Source organism: Perca fluviatilis, chromosome 24 (genome assembly GCF_010015445.1).
Source record: "Perca fluviatilis chromosome 24, GENO_Pfluv_1.0, whole genome shotgun sequence".
In the NCBI taxonomy this organism is placed as follows: Eukaryota; Metazoa; Chordata; class Actinopteri; order Perciformes; family Percidae; genus Perca; species Perca fluviatilis.
The window spans coordinates 9,694,040-9,715,256 of record NC_053135.1 but is presented as its reverse complement, the minus strand read 5'-3'; the positions used below and the strand labels follow the sequence as shown (position 1 = coordinate 9,715,256).

At 41.9% G+C, this 21,217-nt stretch overlaps 2 protein-coding genes across 11 annotated transcripts in view; both read right to left on the bottom strand.

Moving 5' to 3' along the window:
• Positions 1-7,485, bottom strand: part of cab39l (calcium binding protein 39-like) — a 15,200-nt gene extending 7,715 nt beyond the window's left edge. The window contains exon 1 of the mRNA XM_039793165.1: positions 7,251-7,485. The gene's annotated coding sequence lies outside the window, so the exon portion shown is untranslated. The remainder of the gene's footprint in view (positions 1-7,250) is intronic.
• Positions 7,486-8,277: 792 nt separating this feature from the next.
• mcf2la (mcf.2 cell line derived transforming sequence-like a) overlaps positions 8,278-21,217 on the bottom strand; it is a 46,033-nt gene continuing 33,093 nt past the window's right edge. For 6 of the 10 annotated variants that reach the window (XM_039792633.1, XM_039792627.1, XM_039792630.1 and 3 more), the window contains 28 exons: positions 20,805-20,918; positions 20,536-20,652; positions 20,215-20,364; positions 19,993-20,117; positions 19,754-19,868; positions 19,542-19,661; positions 18,718-18,909; positions 18,382-18,573; positions 18,133-18,286; positions 17,952-18,004; positions 17,569-17,648; positions 17,283-17,349; positions 17,066-17,181; positions 16,814-16,883; positions 16,597-16,689; positions 16,190-16,492; positions 15,859-16,080; positions 15,390-15,482; positions 15,226-15,304; positions 15,056-15,140; positions 14,845-14,945; positions 14,518-14,610; positions 13,886-13,960; positions 12,024-12,133; positions 11,796-11,908; positions 11,336-11,439; positions 11,216-11,230; positions 8,278-11,120 (listed from right to left, as the gene is read on the bottom strand). In XM_039792633.1, coding sequence (XP_039648567.1) covers positions 11,041-11,120; positions 11,216-11,230; positions 11,336-11,439; positions 11,796-11,908; positions 12,024-12,133; positions 13,886-13,960; positions 14,518-14,610; positions 14,845-14,945; positions 15,056-15,140; positions 15,226-15,304; positions 15,390-15,482; positions 15,859-16,080; positions 16,190-16,492; positions 16,597-16,689; positions 16,814-16,883; positions 17,066-17,181; positions 17,283-17,349; positions 17,569-17,648; positions 17,952-18,004; positions 18,133-18,286; positions 18,382-18,573; positions 18,718-18,909; positions 19,542-19,661; positions 19,754-19,868; positions 19,993-20,117; positions 20,215-20,364; positions 20,536-20,652; positions 20,805-20,918 — 3,231 coding nt within the window. In that variant the 3' untranslated portion in view covers positions 8,278-11,040. Of the gene's footprint in view, positions 11,121-11,215; positions 11,231-11,335; positions 11,440-11,795; positions 11,909-12,023; positions 12,134-12,844; positions 12,920-13,885; positions 13,961-14,517; positions 14,611-14,844; positions 14,946-15,055; positions 15,141-15,225; positions 15,305-15,389; positions 15,483-15,858; positions 16,081-16,189; positions 16,493-16,596; positions 16,690-16,813; positions 16,884-17,065; positions 17,182-17,282; positions 17,350-17,568; positions 17,649-17,951; positions 18,005-18,132; positions 18,287-18,381; positions 18,574-18,717; positions 18,910-19,541; positions 19,662-19,753; positions 19,869-19,992; positions 20,118-20,214; positions 20,365-20,535; positions 20,653-20,804; positions 20,919-21,217 lie in introns of all 10 variants that reach the window. The other 4 variants (XM_039792637.1, XM_039792635.1, XM_039792632.1 and 1 more) reach the window with 4 other exon arrangements.

Sequence of the window (21,217 nt, the reverse complement as noted above, 5' to 3'; positions counted from 1 at the left end):
CTACTACTGTCCTAAAGGAAATATTTTCATTAGATGTTCCTGCATTTTTGGAGGGCTCCTGGAATGGGTGCATTTTTTAACATTAAAGTTGTTCTCTTTTTTCATCCAGTTAACTCAACAAAAGGCAGCTGAGAGGGAAATAACTGTGTGTGTGTGTGTGTGTGTGTGTGTGTGTGTGTGTGTGTGTGTGTGTGTGTGTGTTAGGATTCCTCTAGCACCTTAGAGACACATTCCATCGTCATCTCTAGTCTACATGAGTGACAACTGTGGCCCTCTTTTGACACCAGACTCTTCAGATATTCAAAGTCAAAGTTAAAATACACTGGAATGTTATACAAGACCAGAAACAATCCAAAACTCCAAACCTCCAATTTCCCCCTAAACGTTGCCCCAATTTCAGCTTTTAAATAATTTTGAGACAAAAATAGGCCCTGCATTTGCTTCATTACATCTCTAACATGTATAGTTCTTCCTTTTAGGTTTTTAGAGGTAATGAGTCAGGTCTTAATACTGCCACAACCCTGTCAAGATTTTGTGCATGGTATCCAGACTTTTCAAGGGTAATTATAGAGCACCATGTGACAAAATGGGTGCTAAAAACGTGGACTCGTCTATATCTATATCTATATATATATATATCTATATATCTATATATATATATAAGCCTCAGCCCTGTCAATGTCAGTGCCATTACATGTTGCATTCAGTCATGCAAGACATACATTAAAGGCTCTGACACACCAACCCGACCCGTGCGCGAGACGTAATACGTCTCTATAACAGCAGGCGGCGCTAATCTGTATTGCCCAAAAAATTTTAACCGTCAGCTGATTGGACAAACGCGTCACGTGGGTCTGGCTTCTCCCGAATTTCAAAACCGAACCATCGTTCAGAATACGATCTCGTATTTTACAAAACTAGTTTCTGAAAACATTTTAAGCAAGAAATAGGCCATGCAGTTGCTGAATCTGTCTTCATTTCAGATCGACAAAGGACAGTTTAAAGGATTTGTCAGATTTTGAGAGGCGTTCGTCACGCTCATCCCGCTTGTCATTTCCGGGAATTGGTCATTGAGTCCAACTGCCCACTGGCCGATTCAACAAGTCAAATTGGCCCAAATGAACGCCAACAGCTCCTCCGACTGACGACGGCACGGAACACACCAAACAGACTCGGGTCACCGACCTTGCCACGCTGTCCGACGGCCAATAATCGGGTTGGTGTGTTTAGGCAAATGCCCTTCCACTGTGCAAAGGGAGAGAATGTGGTCAAGTCCATGACTGAGCTGAGCTCCAATCCAGGCCAGGTCATCAACAGGCAGAGAACTTGTGACTGCTAATCCTCATCTGGAAATGTAAAAGGGCATAACCTTCCCTCTTAACTCCCACCTTCTTTCCTCTCATCCGCTCTCTTTCCTTGCTTCTTTCAACATCATGTCATCCACTTCTACTGTACTGCCTGAGCAGTGGAGAGCAGGGACCCTCCGATATCCCCTAACAATACTAACACAAAGTGGTCAACTCGAAGCTGTACAGTTGATTTATCACATCAATTTTGCTCCATTAGAAAAATCACATTATAGGACATAAGACCCAACATGCTGCTCTATTAATATCTACTTGAAATTTCATAAAAAAGGGGCCAGAAAGAGGGTTCTTCGATGCCAGCAAAAGCAAGAAAACAGCTCGAATTGGAATCACAAGGTTTTCACCTGACAAAGACAAAAACTCAGCTGAGTGTGTTCATTTCCCTCAACACTGACTCGCAGTGTTCAACCTTTTGGTTTGGGCAGAAAGAATTGATTTCAAGGTTTTAATGAGCTTTTTTTTCCCAACACAGAGACAGTGGCATCGGTCGGAGGGTAGACTGCTGATTCACATGGAACAAGTGAAATCACATGGAATAAGATGCCTCATAACGTCAGGGAAACGCACAATACTTTGTCCACAGGCTGCTAAGTGCACAAAATACTTTAGTCACCATCCGAAGATCAACTTGCACTCAAGGAGACGCGTCTTAAAAAACAGAAAAGACCTAAATTCCCCCCCCCGAAAAGTGAGATTTCCATGTCTTTTTTCATTATAAAAGCAGGTTTATGTGCTATATTAATACTGGGAACATAGGGGGACTTAACGAGACAGGCGCTAAAATGGAGCGTTTCAGACAGAGGGTGAATGCAGGTATATTCAGACAGACAGTATGAGAAAAAGCATGTAAACATGTTCTAGTACAAACCCAAAAATACAAGCATGAACCTGTAAATGAGCAAAATATGGGACCTTTAAAAGGTCCCATGACATGGTGCTCTTTGGATGCTTTTATATAGAGAGCCGAAATCCCGCCCTTCTACTTCCGGTCCATGGGACCTTAATTCGGAAAAAAATATGAACTAGAGTCAATGGAGAGATAATAATTATTTTTTGATCCCGTTTGAATTGAGCCACGGATTACATATATGATGTTCGTCAATTTAAAACATTATTTTTCAACCGAAGAAAGTCTCTGTTTATTGTTAAACTGTTGAAGTATAAGACTGTGAAAATACGTAATTACAAAGACTAGCTACACACTTCAACGTCTCATGGATGACATCTCGCTGAAGCTACGATGTCTGTGTGTATCGTACCGGGGATGTAACGTTACTCTAATGAGCAGAGGATCTCGCTTGTTCTTTTGCTTATCTGCTGAAAACACTTCACTGGATAAAACACAGCAGTTAAGATAACGTTAGCTACCTGTGTTGTGGAACAGAGCTAAGCTAGCTAGCTAGCGAGCAAGTTGACGTACATCAAGCTAGGTGACGTAAATTGTGTGAAACGAGAGATGTAGTTCACGGAGCGGCTTTACACAAAACTTAGTGGTACTACGACAAAACTACGGAAAATGTATCGTTTAAATTGACGAACATCATATTTGTAATCCATGGCTCAATTCAAACGGGATCAAAAAATAATTTGCCTCTCCCCGTTCACTACTGTTCATATTTTTTCCGAGTTAAGGTATGAGGTCCACCGGAATGGGCGTGACTTCGGCTCTCTATAGACCTTAGTGGTCCCCTAATACTGTATCTGAAGTCTTTTTTATATAGACCTTAGTGGTCCCCTAATACTGTATCTGAAGTCTCTTTTATATAGACCTTAGTGGTCCCCTAATACTGTATCTGAAGTCTCTTTTATATAGGCCTTAGTGGTCCCCTAATACTGTATCTGAAGTCTCTTTTATATAGACATTAGTGGTCCCCTAATACTGTATCTGAAGTCTCTTTTATATAGGCCTTAGTGGTCCCCTAATACTGTATCTGAAGTCTCTTTTATATAGGCCTTAGTGGTCCCCTAATACTGTATCTGAAGTCTCTTTTATATAGGCCTTAGTGGTCCCCTAATACTGTATCTGAAGTCTCTTTCCCGAAATTCAGCCTTGGTGCAGAATTACAGCCACTAGAGCCAGTCCCACAATGAGCTTTCCTTAGTATGTGCCATTTCTGTGTCTGTTGCTATTGAGGAGGAGAGAGAGGGGGGGGGCAAGGTGGAGGGGGGGTGTGGCCTTGACCAACTGCCACTTGGCTCGTTTGAAAGCCATGAAGTCTCTCTCTCATGTGTGGGCCAAATTCTCTGGGCAGGCAAAGCAGAGAAAGGGGAGGTAACCTTGCTCCTTATGACCTCATAAGGAGAAGATTCCAGATCGGCCCATCTGAGCTTTCATTTTCTCAAAGGTCAGAGCAGGATACCCAGGGCTCGGTTTACACCTATCACCATTTCTAGCCACTGGGGGACCATAGGCAGGCCGGGGGAACACATTAATGTTAAAAAACCTCATAAAGTGAAATTTTCATGCCATGGGACCTTTAAATATAATGCATTCATTTGCAATAATTCCTCTGTTTCACTTTATTATCATATCAAGTCATACCTACACAATTTCAACCCAGTCAATATTTATCAAAGGATAAGCAGGGAATGAGGAAGCAGTTATCAGGGTGGAACTGCCCTGCTTTCTAATCCAATTATAATGTAAACTACTATGTCAAAAGTCGAATATTTCCACTCTGTCGTCCGGCCTGGTTGCTGCAGCTGTAACTAAATGTTTCTGTTTATTAAAAGAATACTTAAAGGGTCCATTTAATCATCTAATAAAAACACGTCTTGGAATCCTGGAAAGCTTTAAGCTCTGGGTGACTGTAAAGCCTTCATTTTCACTCATAGCCTGCTTAATGTTATGTAATGGAATTAATCTGGTGCCCACTGGGCTTGAACTCACACAGCTAGCTGCTCTGTTTAAGTATAATCGAAAAGAGAAAGGCTCCACATTGCCCCAAATATTAATTTTTCAGATATAATTATAAGACCAAATGAGTCTTAAATACGGATATGCAGAATAAAGCAAAAGTGACATCTTCAGTTGCAGCAATTCCCCACAACTAAGAGCCTTGAACCACTTAATGATTGATATTTTTACGTAAAAAAAATAACTCAAACAAACTATTGAAATAGTTGACAATTATTTTTCTGTTGATTGACTAACAGATTAATCAACTAATTGTTTCACGCAAATACAAAAATACACCATACCCACCCCTAGTATATCACAATTAAACATCACTCTCCTAATCACTCATAAATTAGCACAGCTGCCTTCTGCAGCATCAGATTGCAGTAACATCCACTGTAACAAGTAGTTACACTGGTAGTCGTGGCTTCGATGACTAATCAAAGTAAGTCCACTGTAGCGAGATAGTTATCCGTCACACCTATATGTCAGTCTGCCAGCACTGCTAGTGAATACAACTTGGGACATTTCATGGCGTGTGTTAAAAACAGGTTTTACATTATTCATGCTAGCTTGACAACAACAACAACAACAACAAAACAAATTTTACAATCTACAGACTTACTTGCAAAAGTTAGAATATTCTGATTCCAGATTTAAAAAAATGGAAAAGTAAAATGCACAACTACTTTGTATAGCTCTTGTTTGGGTCTATCCTTTACAGTGTTTCAACAATCACGAATGCTTGCAAATGTATTTCATGAAGTCTCGAACAATGTGACGAATGTACCACCTCTCAAAGAAGAACAAAGGTGGCGGCTTTTAATTTGACAAGCATTTCCTGTCCACTGTCTTGGAATGCAGAAGCAGCCAAACGATGATTCAACTGTAATTTGGGTATTCAAGGAGGATATTTAACCCTCAAACACTCAGTCAGCTTATATGAAACTATATGAGACTTTTGTTAATTGAATAAAAGTTCAATTAAAAAGGGGTTAATATCTTACAAGGAAAAACAGCCGCAACATTTTGAGCACTTCTCAAATCAAAGTCAAGACAGATTGTACTTTGCCGCCTTCAATCTAGGTAATCAAATTCAAAACCATTCAGGGCTTTTTAAGTCTTTAAAAAAGTTGCTCTTTCTCTGCTACAGCTCCCAGAGAGAGAAATAAAGTTCCAAGTGTTTGAACTTTGAACTACATCACAGCCGCTTGTCAAACTACAAAGAGGCGTTGTCTTTGCAGACGTTCACCAGAAGACTGTCCTCTCCAAGGCAACCTGGGAGGAATGCTCCCTGAAAAGGACAAACATCAGCTCAAGTCCATTCCTGAGATTGATAATGATGGGACTAAAAAAAAAATGGGAAACAAAAGGATTTTGTGACTGCCACAAATGTCCTTGCAGAAGCAACCCATTATTGCAACGAACCCTGATGCCTGCCTGTATTTGATGCACTTCACTGAGCATACTGCATAACAATAAAGACTGAGTTAAGACTCTGTGCTATTGTTATTGTGTCAAAGTAGACACCTGCTGCATGCTCTCCTGCAGTTCTGTACAAGCACACCGTCTGCTTGCTACCATATACAGAAGCTTTATCTGAAGAGGTTACGTGCTGAGTCAATAAGGGTTCATTCTAAACCAGTGACAGACAGGCCTATCCTACCAGGGTATTAAAAGCCTACTGTATCTGATTCTAGTCTGTCAATCTCAATAGAGTAAGCCAATTTAGGTAGTTGTGCTTTAAAAATAAAAGCAGAGCAGATTTAGAACATCATCATTAAGCACTGACTGACTAACATTTCAAAATCTATCAAAACTAATGGATAAATGGGCAACTCACTTCAGCTCTACATACAAGATATATGAATTATCAGATCACTCCAGAATTAATTCTGTTTTCTTAAAAAAACTTGTGAAAATGGAAAATGGGACAGTGAAACTGTCCACTGAAATAATGATACAACTGAGCTAACAGATTTATAATTGTTCCATCAGTCACAGATATACAATGAATGTAAAATCAATTTTCAATTATAGAGTATCACTCTAAAAGTTGATATTACTGCATGTCCACTATAAGGATTAAAACAAAGAGCAAAAACTCATTCACATCAATCAGCAAACAGAGGCTAATCCTAGCATAGGTAAATGGCATTAGAAATATTAATTGGAGTAACTGCGTTACAAAATGGAGTCAGGCTATGGCTGTTATTCTGCAAAGTGCTGTTACTACCATACAGCAAAGCAGCAATGACAACTGGGTTGCAACAATTTGTTATAATCAATATTGATCAATCTGTCAATTATTTCTTCAGTTAATCAATTATACGATCTACAAAATGTAGGTAGCCTAAATCATGAAAGACGCCCATATTTACTTGATAATTATCTTGAACGATTAATTAATTAATGAAATTGAAACTTTCTAGAGATTAATCAATATATTAATTAAATAATAGTTTCAGCACTAGATCATTGTCAGAGAGGTTTTATTATGAAATAGGTGACCGGAAATTGCATTGTTTTCATTCTTGCTAGCGTGACGCTGGTCGTCTAAAGTAACATAGCAAGGAGGAAAAAACAAACACAAAAAACGCACACTGTATTTGTTCTGCTAAAGAATTTAAATATCCCGTCAACGACAGTGTGTAAAGGAATAAGAGCGTATAATGCAGTATGCACTAAATAACAATAAGGCCGCATTAACAGTCCCAGACAATGTGATTTAACAAGGCTACACCCCTCTCGCCCCCGGCTAAACTCCCTTTTTGTTTGACAGATTCTCAGAGCTAATCACAGTTGTCTGCATCATTTCAGAAACAACTGCTACAAATGACATTAGACAGGTCTCACTTTTCAACATAACACATTTCAACCCCGACTGAAGTTAACAGAAAGACTGTCAAGGGCAATAATATCTCTCCATTATGATAACTGGAAGCTATTTCTCTTCGACAGTATGGGCTAGAAATGATACCTACAGTGGGAAGATGTTTGGTAGGGTATCCAAATGTCTTGACCGCTTCTGTCCCGGTTCACAGCGCAGCCGAGCCTCCCAGATAGGCTTTTGTTGTCACGCCAGGACTGGTTGTTAGAAGGAAAGTCAGCTAAAAATGTGTGCGATACAATTTAAAATGTGTGGAATCTGTTAAGAAGCCAGTGCAGAATTCCATCTGGTCGCTTTCCAATCTTCTGTCAAGCTAGCATGAACAAACTTAATGACTTCCGGTATGAACCTTCGTAATAAAAACTGCGCGGACACGCGTCCGTTCAAATTAATGGAAGAATATGGGGGAGAAAGGTTAAAAATTAAAACGGAAAACTACTTATAACCAAAATACTGCCTTTATTTACGAACTAAACCAAAAATGTCCCTATTTGTACACTATTACACTATCGCACAGACGAATTTGCTTTATAGAGCCAACCGCGTCACTTCCGGTGGTTGTCTGGCTCCCGTGTGCCAACTTGATACATCTGTATCTTTCCAGCAGCGGCTGGGTCTCGTTCACATCCTCTCACATCAAGCCCCTCTACCCACCTTGCCTCAAATATTCCTATAATATATGGCATTTAAATCGACAAAAGTACAATTTTATTCACTATGTTTAAATTGAATATATCTTGGGGCACATCATTGTCTTTTCTCTACCAGTGAGAGGAATAAATAAAGGAGATAAAAGAGTAAAGGTCGGATGGTGTACATATGGGAACGTACCCCCGGCCAAATCATGACAGTCTAAACTGGGAAAAGACCATTGGAGATTAGATACCACGTGGTTGAAATTACACTTCCGGATCAGAATACATAATTCATAACATTGGCAATGTATCCATGTTCTTTTAGGTTAAATATTAAACTAGTAAAAAAAAATAAAAAATAAAAAAAGTGTGAAAAAATGTGCTGGATAATGGTGATTCCAAAAGCCTAAACACATGGCTTACACTTGTCTAACTGCCAGTTACAAATTAATAACATTTAAATAATATAAACTAGCCACAATCCAATAGAGGAAACCATCTCAGACTTTATTAAAGCTGCTTTTCATTTTACATACAATTCAGTATTACATATTTACAAATATACACTGATGTCTCATTAGAATATCTTTATATCAACACCATACTCAATAGATACAATAGGAAAATAAAGACAGTGGTTGCTGCAATGTGCTGCATAGAAAGAAAAAATATAACCCTTCTCATCTCTCCAGCCTCCAAGTCAAAAAGTACAAATTATTCAATAAGCTTTATTTTGTGATCATGAGAGAACACTGACAAGTTTAGCGCCCATGTCAGCTTTTAGGAGGCCAGAAAATAAACTCTCACAAAATACAAGTGCCTAGTAAAAAATACTTGCCTCGTTCAGGGCTTTGATACGAGAGGTTTACGAAGAACATGCCACAAAGAAAGAGGACATACAGCGAGACAAGGAGACTCACAAAAACCATAATCCTCTTCACATGTCCATGCTCTGGAGGAAAACAATGTGAGGTATAGAGGACACATCTGTACAAGTGTGACATACATTTTTCAGTCTTACAGAACTTACACGGATAGACACATAATGCCAGCCACAGTTTACTCTCTGGTTTAGCTCACAGTTTGACACAGAAAGGCCTGTAAGCTTCCTTTTTCTGGAGAATCTTTCCTTTCATAGGGAGGACACGCGCGTTGCGATTTCAGTATAAAAGTGGTTCAAGAAAACACCCACAAGCACTAATCATAGTTGTGGCGAAATTTAACAAAACCACAGTGGTGTTAAACAGTGGTGGACAAATAACCCATTTTATGTAATAAACGGGTGGGGCTGGTGTGAGTAACGGCATGCTGCACTCTCTGTTTTAACAACAGAGTCACACATTCAACATTAAAGATGGGAAAAGGAAACGATTGTTTTACAGTGTGCCTTGAGGATACAGTAGAAATCTTGGGGTATAAAAAAACCTTTGAAAAGCAAGGTAAGAAAAAGGTGTCATTCAGTGTTCAGAATAGCACAGGTTCTGTGTGTGTGTGTCACAGCAGCTGGCCTGTCAGAGATGTGCTATCAACTTGTATCAACATCCTTGTTTTCCACTTAGTTTCAACTAGGGCCAACTTGGCTTACTCACCACCCCTGTTGTGTAATTCACACCAAAAGTCAGACTTCTGTCATTATCCTTTTGCACTTTATTTTTTCAATTACTCTGCTACATCTTGGCAAGTAAACACATACTGCTGTCGGGCGGGGTGGTGCAAACATGTTGAGAAAGGTCTGGGCCCTGGTTAGTCCTGCTTGGAGAGAAGAGGCTACTGGCTGGGAGCAGAGGGAGGGCACAAAGCCTGCTTTTGTTGCTGCAGTGCAAACCAAAGATATGTGAGCGCAGTGGCCATGACACAAAATGTATGTGCAGAGTATTGAGATTTATGAGTGTCTGTTTCTGTTTGTCTGACCAGGGTTGGAGGGTTATCAATTAACTTTACCTGAATAGAAATGAATCCGGCAGGCAAAGGAATGAGTAATTTACCTCAAATTTCCCTAAATGGGACCTTGTGTGTTACTCTGATGCAGCTGCTGTCTGTGGCTAAATAGCCTCTCTGGGGTGACATACACTAGCTGGATTTGTTCTGAAGCACACACATGTGGAATGGTGCACACACACACACACACAAAGACATTTAGTAGACACAAGCAGGTATGCAGTCACACCTGCCTGCCCACGCAACTTCTTGGGCTTCCTGAGGAGGTAAATCCAGAGCAGTTCAGAGGCGGGTTAGACAATCACTCCTGTTAAAAAAAAATAAAAATGGAGGTTCAAAAGTTGTTCCAAGCTGCCGCTCTTTGTGTAAGTGATTTGTATGTGTAGCTGGAGAAGTGCATGACATCTGACCACCAGGTAGTGCTGTTGGTGACATTCACCTAGTGATACATTTGACTCTGTGTTTCTTATACAAGTTAATACCATGAAATCAGGAAGCTCCTATCAACAACATGGGAGGAATACAGCATTCTCAAATGCGGAAAAATTATGAAACAACTAATTTGATACCACTGGCCTGCCAGACACTACAGGGGTTTAACACACTTTACCTAGTATGTTTTTGCCCGTACAAAAAGGTGACAAGACTTTCAGTAACAGGGCCTGAAAATCTGACCTGCTCAGAGATGCTCCAAGATGCACCGAAAGCATTTGTTCTGGTTGCAGCCAGCTGCCAGTTTTCACAGTGTACGATTAATGTCCGACACTAAAGCATCATGTGGATTACCAGTCTGATAGTATCTGTACCTGTTTCACACAAGAATCTGCCGCTATGCTGGGATGTTGTTGACTTGAAGTGGTTCAGCTTTGTGAGCTGCTGAGAGCTCACATTTAGTGCAGATTTTAATTTCTACACTTTGCTACATAATCAGAAGGATTAAAAATTAGACTGAAGAAATTTACGGTGGCTTTTATCTGTAGTTGACAAAGATTGTGAACTTTAAAGAAGGCCTGCCAGGTAGTGAAACATCACATTACTGTAACATCTATGTTGTAATTAGACAGACAGGTGGCTGTAAAATCTCAGAAAAGGTGTTTGTAGTCGACCGTCAGCTGAAACACTGGTAACATTCGCACATCCAATGATTCCTTCAGATTTTTGGTTGGGTTCGACAAACTGTGACGTGGATGGTCTACGAGATGAAGCGCTTTGACTCCGTCCTCCTGTCAGGGTCAGCTTAAGTTTTTTTTAAATTCCACATGGAAATTGTTTTAGTTTGAGGGTTGGAGCCGCCAGGACAGCGATCGTAGGTCAGGGTTTGATGTCGGAGAAGCTGGTGTAGGTCTCGCTGCAGCTGGAAGAAGTGCTGACGTTCCCAGAGACGCTGCCATCTGCAGGACAAACAACGACAATCTTGGTGGCTTTACTGGTTCCCAAAAGGCAGCATCTGTGTTTATATATAGTCAAACAAATATTCTGCCCTCACCAATCAGCAACAATTCTGAGGTGTGGGCAGTAATTCAACAGAAAGAACACATTACCGCTGAAAAGTATTGAAGAACAGGTGTCAATAGACCCGAAATATAGCGTATATGGAAAAACATACCTGAGCTGCTGAGCGATTGGGATGACTTGGACTCTGAGATGAGGCTGAGGAGGTTTGCTGCTGCCACCCAGCCCTCCTTACTGCTGCGCAGGTTCTTCACAAACCTACAGAGCATTAAACAGTGACTGTACCCAACTGTGTAAATACCTATTCATATAGCTTCCTTCACTGGCATTATTGCACATCATTATTAGCAGATTTGGGGATTTTCTTGATGATGCATTTTGCTCGGTGAAAGCAGGAATCATACTGTGGCCCTCACATAGAATTCAAGTTTTTTTTTTTTTCAATGACTTTGAGATATAGGTCTGGTTGCTTTCATAATTGCTGGTTTTATACAGTCTTGTTTATATTCTTCGGGCTTAAAACCACCAGCTAATGTAGACCAATAATAATCTTTTTTCAGGTCTGCATAAAATCAAATTTGGATTGTTCTGACTGGAGAAAGGAAGATGTTTACCACTGTCCCTCCTCTCCTTCTCTGATAAGCTGGACCATGTCTCCACTCTTGACAGACAGCTCCTGAGGTCCCGCCTTCTCACAGTCCGCTACCACCGTATACTTTCCTGGAGCCTAATGGGTCAAAGGTCAGCAGAGACAGACAGTCAGAGCTGGCAAACGCCAAACAGCAAAGTATAGAAAAAAGAGACCGCGATGGGAAACCATATGCTGTATGTGAAAGTCTCACCAGCTTCCTTCCTCCTTCGTCCTCGGCGTCAGAGTTTATGGGGTCCTCGCTGCTGGAGTACCCATCGTTCTCTTCTGAGGCATCCACCGAGAGAGACGCCTTGTTCCAGCCTGTAGGTGGGAGGTGGGTGGTGGTGGTGGTGGCGGAGAGGACAGAAGGGAACACAGGTGAGGAGATTTAGAGGCAAATGAGAGAAGTGGAATAATGAGAAGTGACTTGAAGAATCAGTATCAGTCCCACTCCATGTGGCATTAAAATGCTACCTGGGTGACTAATTAGATAACTCCAAAGATGCACATGCACACGTGCACACGCGCGCACACACACACACACACACACACACACACACACACACACACACACACAAAATTCCTCCAAAATCCCAAAGAAGATCAATGGAGACAGCAGACAGATCCCAGTAAAAAACACACCAAAGAGAATCAAGGATTCATTGTCAAAGAACGCGCAGAGATTTGAATCACCTGGATTCATTTCAAGGCTGCTCTGACTGAAAAATAAGTTCTGAATCTCATTATTGTCCACGCCACACAACCACTAACCCATAACACCCAATAGTAGAAGAAGAGAGAGAGTGATCGATTTGAGGTAGAGTGGGTACCTTGAAAAAAAGTCTGTCATTAAGCCTTGATTGAGACTTGCAATCTAATACTCGCAGGTAAAAGAGTAGATAGAGTAGATAAGACAATAAGACTCCATACAAGGCTAAATGAAACACTTGACCTCTGATCCAATCAATCATCACCACCACCACAAACCACAGCAAACACCCACAGTGCCTCATCCTCAGAGCGGCACTGTACCTTGCCGCTTGCTCTGTAACAGACTAGAGGTACTCATCCATTTGACTCTGCTCAGAGTGGCATGGGAAGCCGGCTCTAGACGGGGAGAAACAGCCAGCAAGTCAGTGAGACAAGTAGTCCTGTAGTCAGAGAGCTGCGTCAGCTGGTCAGTCAGTAAAATGGACCCAGAGGACTAACTACAGGAGTAATCAAGCTCCAAATCACTGACACGGGACACAAGCAAGATCCTTCCCTCTTATGGTTAGTAAAGTAGTCAATTTATCAGTTAGTAAATCATTCATTCATCGACATTTGTTAAATGTTCCCCAAGGAAAGTATCTTGGGAAATACACTTTTCAATTCACATTCTTGCTGAGAGTTAAATGAAAAGGCTCTGTCCAAAGGAAACAAAATCTGTCTATGTATCCATGTCTTTGGACAAAGCAATGCTAGCAGTTTCCCCCTGTTTCCAGGCTTTATGCTAAGCTAACTCTCAGCAAGGACTCCAATACAACGCCTCAAATACGCATATTTCCTAAAATGTTAAAAGGTAAAAGTCTTCAATAATGATAATGATTATGACCTGTGAAAAACATGTTGTCATGCACATAGCAACTGCAGTGTTCAGGAAAAATGAAATATCACAGAGCATCTGCAGGTTTCAGAAAGCCAAAACAGACTTATGGAGAGGTTTCATTGGTCTAAAGAAAATCTATCATGATGATAATACAAATGGGTTTAGGATATGGATAATAAAGTCAATGCTATTTAAGCTCTTTACATAACTGATTTGAAGACTTCCAGGACCTGCAGATAGTCAGAAACACATTTCTTTCTCCACACATACAATACTGTCATGACAAATGTAGGGTGATATAGTATGAGGAACAGCTTCTACTGCAGGATAAATGTTTGGTTTATCCAGTTTCAGCCCTCTATGTGAGACGCAGGTGAAATCTACACAATGGAAACACACCAGTGTACACTTTAGTGGTGAGGGATGGGAGGATGAATGATGGCCTCTAGAATTAGACGGGCCCCTGTTGTGGGATGACAATATACCTTTGAACCCAAACGGTGTGGGGTCACTCTTGACCAAGTGGCGTTTGGAGCAGTGCTCGGGGCTCAGGGCCGAGCCTGGCCACACAGGCAGAAAAAAAGTGAAGAGAGGGAGGAAGACGAAGAGAAAAGTGAGAAAGAGAACAGCCTCAGGGAAGCAAGAATATAACACTGTCATTAAATATCTAAACCAGCGAGAAGCGTGTACATATTCTAACTAAATGTGACCTCAAGCCTCCAGAACTACAGCAGTGGAAATGTTTGACTTTTAACAGTGGGAGGCAGAGTGTCTGCAACATGAAAACTAGAATCACCAGTTCTCACAACAGCCAATTATACTGCATCAGGCTCTGAATCAGGTTAGACTGGGGGCAATAATTGATCATTAATTAAAAACACTGCACATGTATGAACTGGATTTAATGTAGACCTGATGATCATTATACTGGCTGTAAGGAAAACACTGTCCATCTTTAGTTATTTAATTTAAGGGTGTGTTTTAGTGCTCATGAATTAACTTTTCATTCGTTAAGGAAAGAATGCAAGAGCTACACACCGTAGCAGACTAATCACACTAAACTGGTCTAAGCATTGTATGCCTGTTTTAAAAACCTCCTTCGTTCTGCTAACATTACCTTTCGGACTCTTGAGATTGCTGAAGCCCTGCAAAGTAAAACGCTTTTTGGCCACTGAAGACCTGTCAGTGGTCGGACTGGTCACTGGTTCATCTGGAAACAATGGTTTCAGATGGAAAGCAGGAGGAAAAGAAAAAGAGAGTGTTGCGATCATGGAAAAATTAAAATAAAGAGGTAGAGAGAGAGAGAGAGAGAAAGAAAGAGGAACCATGAAGATGAAGGTGATGAAGAAAAGCAGCTTTTAGTAGGAGCATTTCAGCCATAGTTGACTAATATTAACTATCTTCACGTCTGTGGGTGAGGATGCAGCGTTTATCAAACATTCACCTTTGTGTTTCAGTGAAGAAGAGGAGTCAGACATCATGCTCGTCTCCGCCTTCTTCTCCTCTTGCTTCTTCTGGTTTTTCTGACCACTGCTACGAAAGGGACTGGGAAATAGAAGAGAAGAAGAAGAAAAAAAATAAACAAAAAGGCATCTTATCTGTTGGTGTACATACCTTATGTGTGCAATGTATATACTGTAAGGCTAGACACCGACCTGAGGGAGATGGAGCTGTTGTTGCTGTTGGGACTCGGGAAAACAGAGTCGGAGCTCTTCTGCTGACTGGCATCTAAAACAGTAACTACAGTTGAAAGCAGGTATGTTGTGCAAAAGACAGAGAAGAAGAAATGCAAAGAAGCTTGTGGGGCTTTGTGAGTTCACGATACCTCTGCAGGCGTTGAGCTGTTGGGTCAAAACTTTGCGGATCTCGTTCACCCACGCTGTTTTAATCTCCGGTGTTGGAGCCTAGGTGAGACAAGTGATGACACAGCATTAACAGTCATGGGGTTCCTTCTCCATGTGTCAAAGCAGTGAGGCTGAGTGATCTTACCTGGACTATAAAAACTTCGTCTCTGGAGTTGCACCAAATCTCAAACTTCTTGTTGTCTCCTTTAGCGTTCTCTGTAAAGCCCACCGCACTCATCTGAGAGGAGAATGAGAGCACACAGTCAGCCCTGATCCTTCATTACAGCTGCCTAGCTAGAGCACAAATATGAACTCAAATCTGACCCATGCAGTGATGGAAGAAGTATTCAGATAATTTACTTAAGTAAAAGTACTGATACCACACTGTAAAAATAAACTGTTATATGTAAAAGTCCTGCATTGAAAATGTTACTTAAGTAAAAGTAAGAAAGTATCCAACTTAGTTGGATGTGTCATCCAACTAAGTGTTTTGTCTCCTAATCATTTCAGTACTTGACTCGAGTAAAGTACAAGTACCTCAAATTTGGACTTAAGTACAGTACTTGATTGAATGTACTTAGTTACATTCCACCACTGGACCAATGGGAGCTTACACTGAGGGAGTGCTTGAAGCTGTAAGACGGAGCTTTCTCGTAGCCCTCCCCGTTCTCCTCTCTCCTCTTACAGAAGAGCAGGGCCTTCTGGTGCAGGAACAGGTGCCTCTGCATGGGCTTGAAGCGGGCCAGGTCTTTCACCTTGGCGTGGCCTTTTTTATGCTCCGTCCACACACTGAAGGAGCCCTGCATCAGCAGGCGACCCAGCTCCGACAGGTTACCCTGAAAAAGGGAAAAGACAGATATGGTATTTATGGTCCACTCCTGCCCAAGCCAACCAGCTAAATGAGCATACTGCATCTCCCAGAATCATTGGTGTAATTTCTCTGACCTCGTATCCTGTGATGGCGATGAGGTGCATGGAGTCGTTAACAGCTTTCAGGATCCCCAGGATGGAGGAGAGAGCTTCCTGTAGGTCGTCACAGCCGTCGCAGCCCTTACTGTACTTCAACAACTCCTGCAAACACACAAGACAAAGCGGAGAATACAGTTTGAAATAAACACACACAGACAGTATATACAGTACATGGACACAGCTCACCTTAAGCAGTAGCTGGTACTTGGTGATTCTCTGGACAGGTTTAAGGAGGTAGGAGTCCAAACCAAGTTTATGTTCCAGCTTCTTCTGGCACTCCTTGTTCACAAAACATAAACCAATGAGGATACTCGTTGAGAGTTTGTTGTTCACAGGAAAAGGAAGGTGTTGTTACAGTACGAGGTGAGAAATGAAAGGGCAACCTGGAAGAAGGCACAGTCGGAGCACTGTCTCCACAAGCTCTCAGAGCGAGGTTTATTTTGGCAGTACGCCTCGTAGATCTGCAGGTCCTTCATCTACACAGACAAATTAAATTATGTCTGTCATTGATTTGACTTGTTAAGATTAAGATTCTTTTATTGGCTTTTCATTGACTTTATTTTAAAAGTCCAGACCAGAGTGCAGGAAGTATGTGCTTACCCTCTCTAAAAAGCAGCGGCCCACTAGTTCTGGGCAGTCAGTGTATGCTTCCAGTTCCTTTAGAAACGTCCTGGAGACAAACCGCATGAACCAAAGGTTTAGAGTTTAGGCTATGTTAAGATATTCCATTTCTTGCTGAGAGTTAGAAGAGAAGATCAATACCGCTCTCACATCTGTACGGTAAATATGAAGCTGGAGCCAGCAGCCGGTTAGCATAGCTTAGTATAAAGACTGGAAACAGGGGGAGCATACCTCTTATGAAACTGGTAGATTTCAGACATGTTGCCAAATAGGACGACCTTCTTGCTCAGCAGGGTGCTGGGGATGAGGTGAGCCATGGCAGGGTTGTCCATCTCAGCTGCATAGCCCTGGAGTTTAACATCACACACAGATTTGCTGATATAGAGAATAGATGCATGTACTGAATTACGTTTATAATACAACAATAGTCATTTGAAGTGATACTTACATCCAGCACACACAGTAGCTCCTCCACATATGCTCTCTCCGTCTCCAACAGTTCATTCATCACGTGGCTGCAACGCAGAAAAACAAGATACAAATTCAGTTAGCAGAAGCCTGCATGCTATTATACTGCCATCCTCACTCCAAAGCTCCCTAAGATAAGACCCCAGAACTGAAATACTTGCATGTTGGTTTAAAAGTGATACAGACAAAGAAAAGTGATCGCAGTATCACTGTCCTTTGACTGCTTTCTTATCTATGGCTCTGAGGATGACCTTTGACCCCCTTACCGCCGAAGTACTGCCAGGTTTTCTTCTTCTTCTGAGAGAGAAGCATGTCTGGTGCCACCGTTATGTATGGGAGACTCCACCTGGACACACACCCATTTATAGATAGTATTTGCTTTGACAAAACATCTCAACCTTTTTGAGGAATATTTCTTTTTTTTTTTTATGAAGCCCTTGTAGGGACGGGCATTGGAAATTAGCAATAGCTATAAATGCTGTGATGCTGTACATTGAAGAATTGTTGTTCAAGTGTCTATGTGGTAGCATCTGTCCCTATCAAATAAACATGAAATGAAAAATATATATTTACCTCTAACTGATCATCAAAAACTAAATCCTAGTTTAATATTCACTGCCAATCAACTGATCAGTAGTCATAAATTTACCTTTTTGCAGATGGCACTATCTGCAGAGTATCTCCTCTCTTTTCTCTCTTGATCTGAAGGACAGAGAGAAAACAGTGGTTTACTCTTACTCTTATTCCACTAACCAGGTCAGAAGAGCCAGGTCTTGGTACGACTGCTGCACTCTTTCATTAAATCAGGTTATCTATTGATCCAGGCTTACTAGGAGAGGAGAGTGGAGACTTCACTTCAGGTCTTGGTGCTACTGGCTGGACTGGTCTGGTCTGTTTGGCAGCGAGTTTCTTCAGGCTGATGCGTCTCTTCTCAAACATCTCTTGGACGGAGATTTGCTTCTGGAAAACTCTCTCTACCTGGTCCTGATGGAGACCAAACACGAACATAGACATTGCAGTGAATTAACTAAAAGATACACTTGATGTACTGTAATCCGTTAAATCCACTTCCTGCTGACCATGAGCTGAGGAGTGAGCACCGCCTCATACTGGCAGCAGATGGCGCTGCGGTCGGCGAGGGTGTGTAGCGGCGCTGTGTCCAGGTATCGCTCGAGTTCTTGCAGAGCTGCTTCAGCTCCATCCTGAGACTGACAGCGGTCCACTGGCTGGCTGGCCAACAGGAAGATGCCGTCCTCACACCACCGTGATGCCTTGGGGAGGGGGAGTGGAAGTTTTATAGAAATAATGGGAAAAGGTCCTTCTTCTATTACTTAACTCCAAATAATGATAACACAAAGGAAAGCTCAGCGGATCATCTTTCTTTATCTCCCATGCACATACAATCCGACTCGTACCTTGTCCAGAGCGCGGTGGAGCTCCAACGCCGTGAGCAGGAGGCTCTTCTTGCTCCTCAGAGTGGAGCTGATCTCCTCGCACACTCCTCTCAGCTCGCCGCACTTCGGCCTGATGGAGTCCTCGGCATAGTGGGAATTTTCTATCAGCCTGTCACCTTCACTGGCCAGGGACAGGGCACGTTCTAGTGTGTCCTATTGAAACACATTGAAGATGTTCTTAAATCAGAATATACTTTAGGATACATAGAGAGCACTGGCTTGTCAGCTAACAGCGGGGGACACATCATCAATCAACCGCTGACAAGTTAACAACAGCCTCTTCTCGTCCTCTTCCCCAGTCCTCTCCCTCTGAGTGCAGCGTTCATTACTTAATGCTGGATGGAGTGGGACACACTTTGTACAAATCAATCAAGCTCTTTCGCTTTTTAAGACCTATATCAATATTTTCACATGTGAAGCCTGTAGTCGGTGCCAAAATACAAAGTAGCAGCTTTACATTTTATAATTTTCACATGAAAAAGTCCAATATGTATCATTATATGGATCCAATCCACACACAGGTGGGACCTCTACCTCTCATTCTGTCTATCGCCCATCTATTTCCACTCAGTCCCAGTGAGTGGGGGATGGAACAGGGCATCACATTGATTATATCCTTAGACACATGGCTTCAAGGATGCATCAAAGGTGAAAGTGTTGAGCACAAGTGTTTTCTGTTCAACGTGTTAGGAGATTGTGTGTGTGTGTGTGTGTGTGTGTGTGTGTGTGTGTGTGTGTGTGTGTGTGTGTGTGTGTGTGTGTGTGTGTGTGTGTGTGTGTCTTACACAGGCCTTGTCCTCATGGCTGCTGAGCTCTCGGAGGACATGCTCAGCATGGGCGGGGCTTACGCTGACCTCAGAGAAACCCGACAAACGCTCCGATGTCACGTCAAGCTGGGGGCGCACCTACGAACACACACGTTGTTAATGCTGTGCGATGAGCACATGTGTTACCCGACTAATTTCTCCAAAACTACACTTCCCATAATTCAACTCACTTCACGGAAGTGCTGTTCAAAATGGCGGAGCTGTAAACACTGTTCCAGCTTGGTGCGGTGACGCTCCCAGAAATCATCAAATGCTGTCTGCGTTTCGTCCAGCTGACCCAGGAGTCTGAGAGGGAGGGGGGGAAAAAAGAAGGAAGGAGGAGTGATGGGAAGAAAGGAAAGAGGATTTATTCATGCGTTCAGGGACGACTTCCTCATCTATTTACGTTTCCATTCATTCGGTCCTCTACCTCTGCACAGTAGCTAAGTTTTCCAGTTCATCGTAGGTCATGCTGTATTCAGGGTCTGTCTGTAGAGGCTCGTTTATACACTCCAACAGGCGTCCCCCTTGAGACAGCGCCACCTGCAGGTCCTCCTGGAAATTGAACAAATAATTTTCTTCAAGGTAACAGCAAATATCTCTATCTATGAGAGAAAGAAGGAAAACAAGAAAACAGAAAAGCAAATCAGACCTTCATTTTATCCTTCTTCAGAGTGTGAGTGTGCAGCAGGTTGACGGTGGCCTCGGCATCATTAGGTAGTTCTGTCTCTGCAAGCTCAGTGCCAAACGCCTGCAGAGTCTGAGCCGTGGTCTTCACCATGAGGGCGAATGCCTCGATTGCCTGTGGAGGAGACATTCAGTTCGTACAACAATAGTCAAACTGGTAAAATGATGCAGAAGTATGTGCATGCACTTTTATTTTGCCATGTGCGAAAAACTTGAGTGAGAATATGTACTTAAAAAAAAAAACAGAAGCGTGTGTGTGTGTGTGTGTGTGTGTGTGTTCACATACAGTGCGGTGTGAGATCCAGCTGTCATGGCAGTATTCCTGCGTGCCTCCCAACTCTGTGGTCAGTTGTCCTGGGTCGATATAGGCATGGAGCTCAGTCACCGAACTCAGCATCACCACCTGATAAAACACACACCACCAACCGATTATATAAAGAATTATGTGTTAAAAGATAATCCTAAAGAACTTCAGAATAATTAAAACAAAAGCAATAAATAAATAAATAAATAAATAAATAAAGGAAAGACAGACAGGTGCAATTTACAGGTCACCTTCATTTTGAACTCATCCCTGTTGTACTTGAACAGGAAGTCTGACAGAGTCCGCTGGAGCAAAGTAGTGGGACGTAACACCAGAACCAAGTGTAAGTTCCCTGGAAATGAACCCTGAGAGAGGAAAAAGGGGAGGTAGAATGTTTTTATTAATCTATTAGTATGTGTATCTTTCCATTTTAGAGAAAATCAGGTGTGGAAATAGTCTAGCCAGTGTAAAGACTAGTGACATGCATCGATTTATATTTTGAAATTCAGGCTTTGACTTCTTGTTTTTATAGTGAGGCTGAAAGAAATAGCTGCTTTCATCACTTCTATGCAATCATTTTTATTCTTTAACACTTCAGGTTTAGAGTTCTGCAGTAGAGGTATGAAGCTAGACGGCGCCCACTTGTGTGACAGCCGTCCCCTCT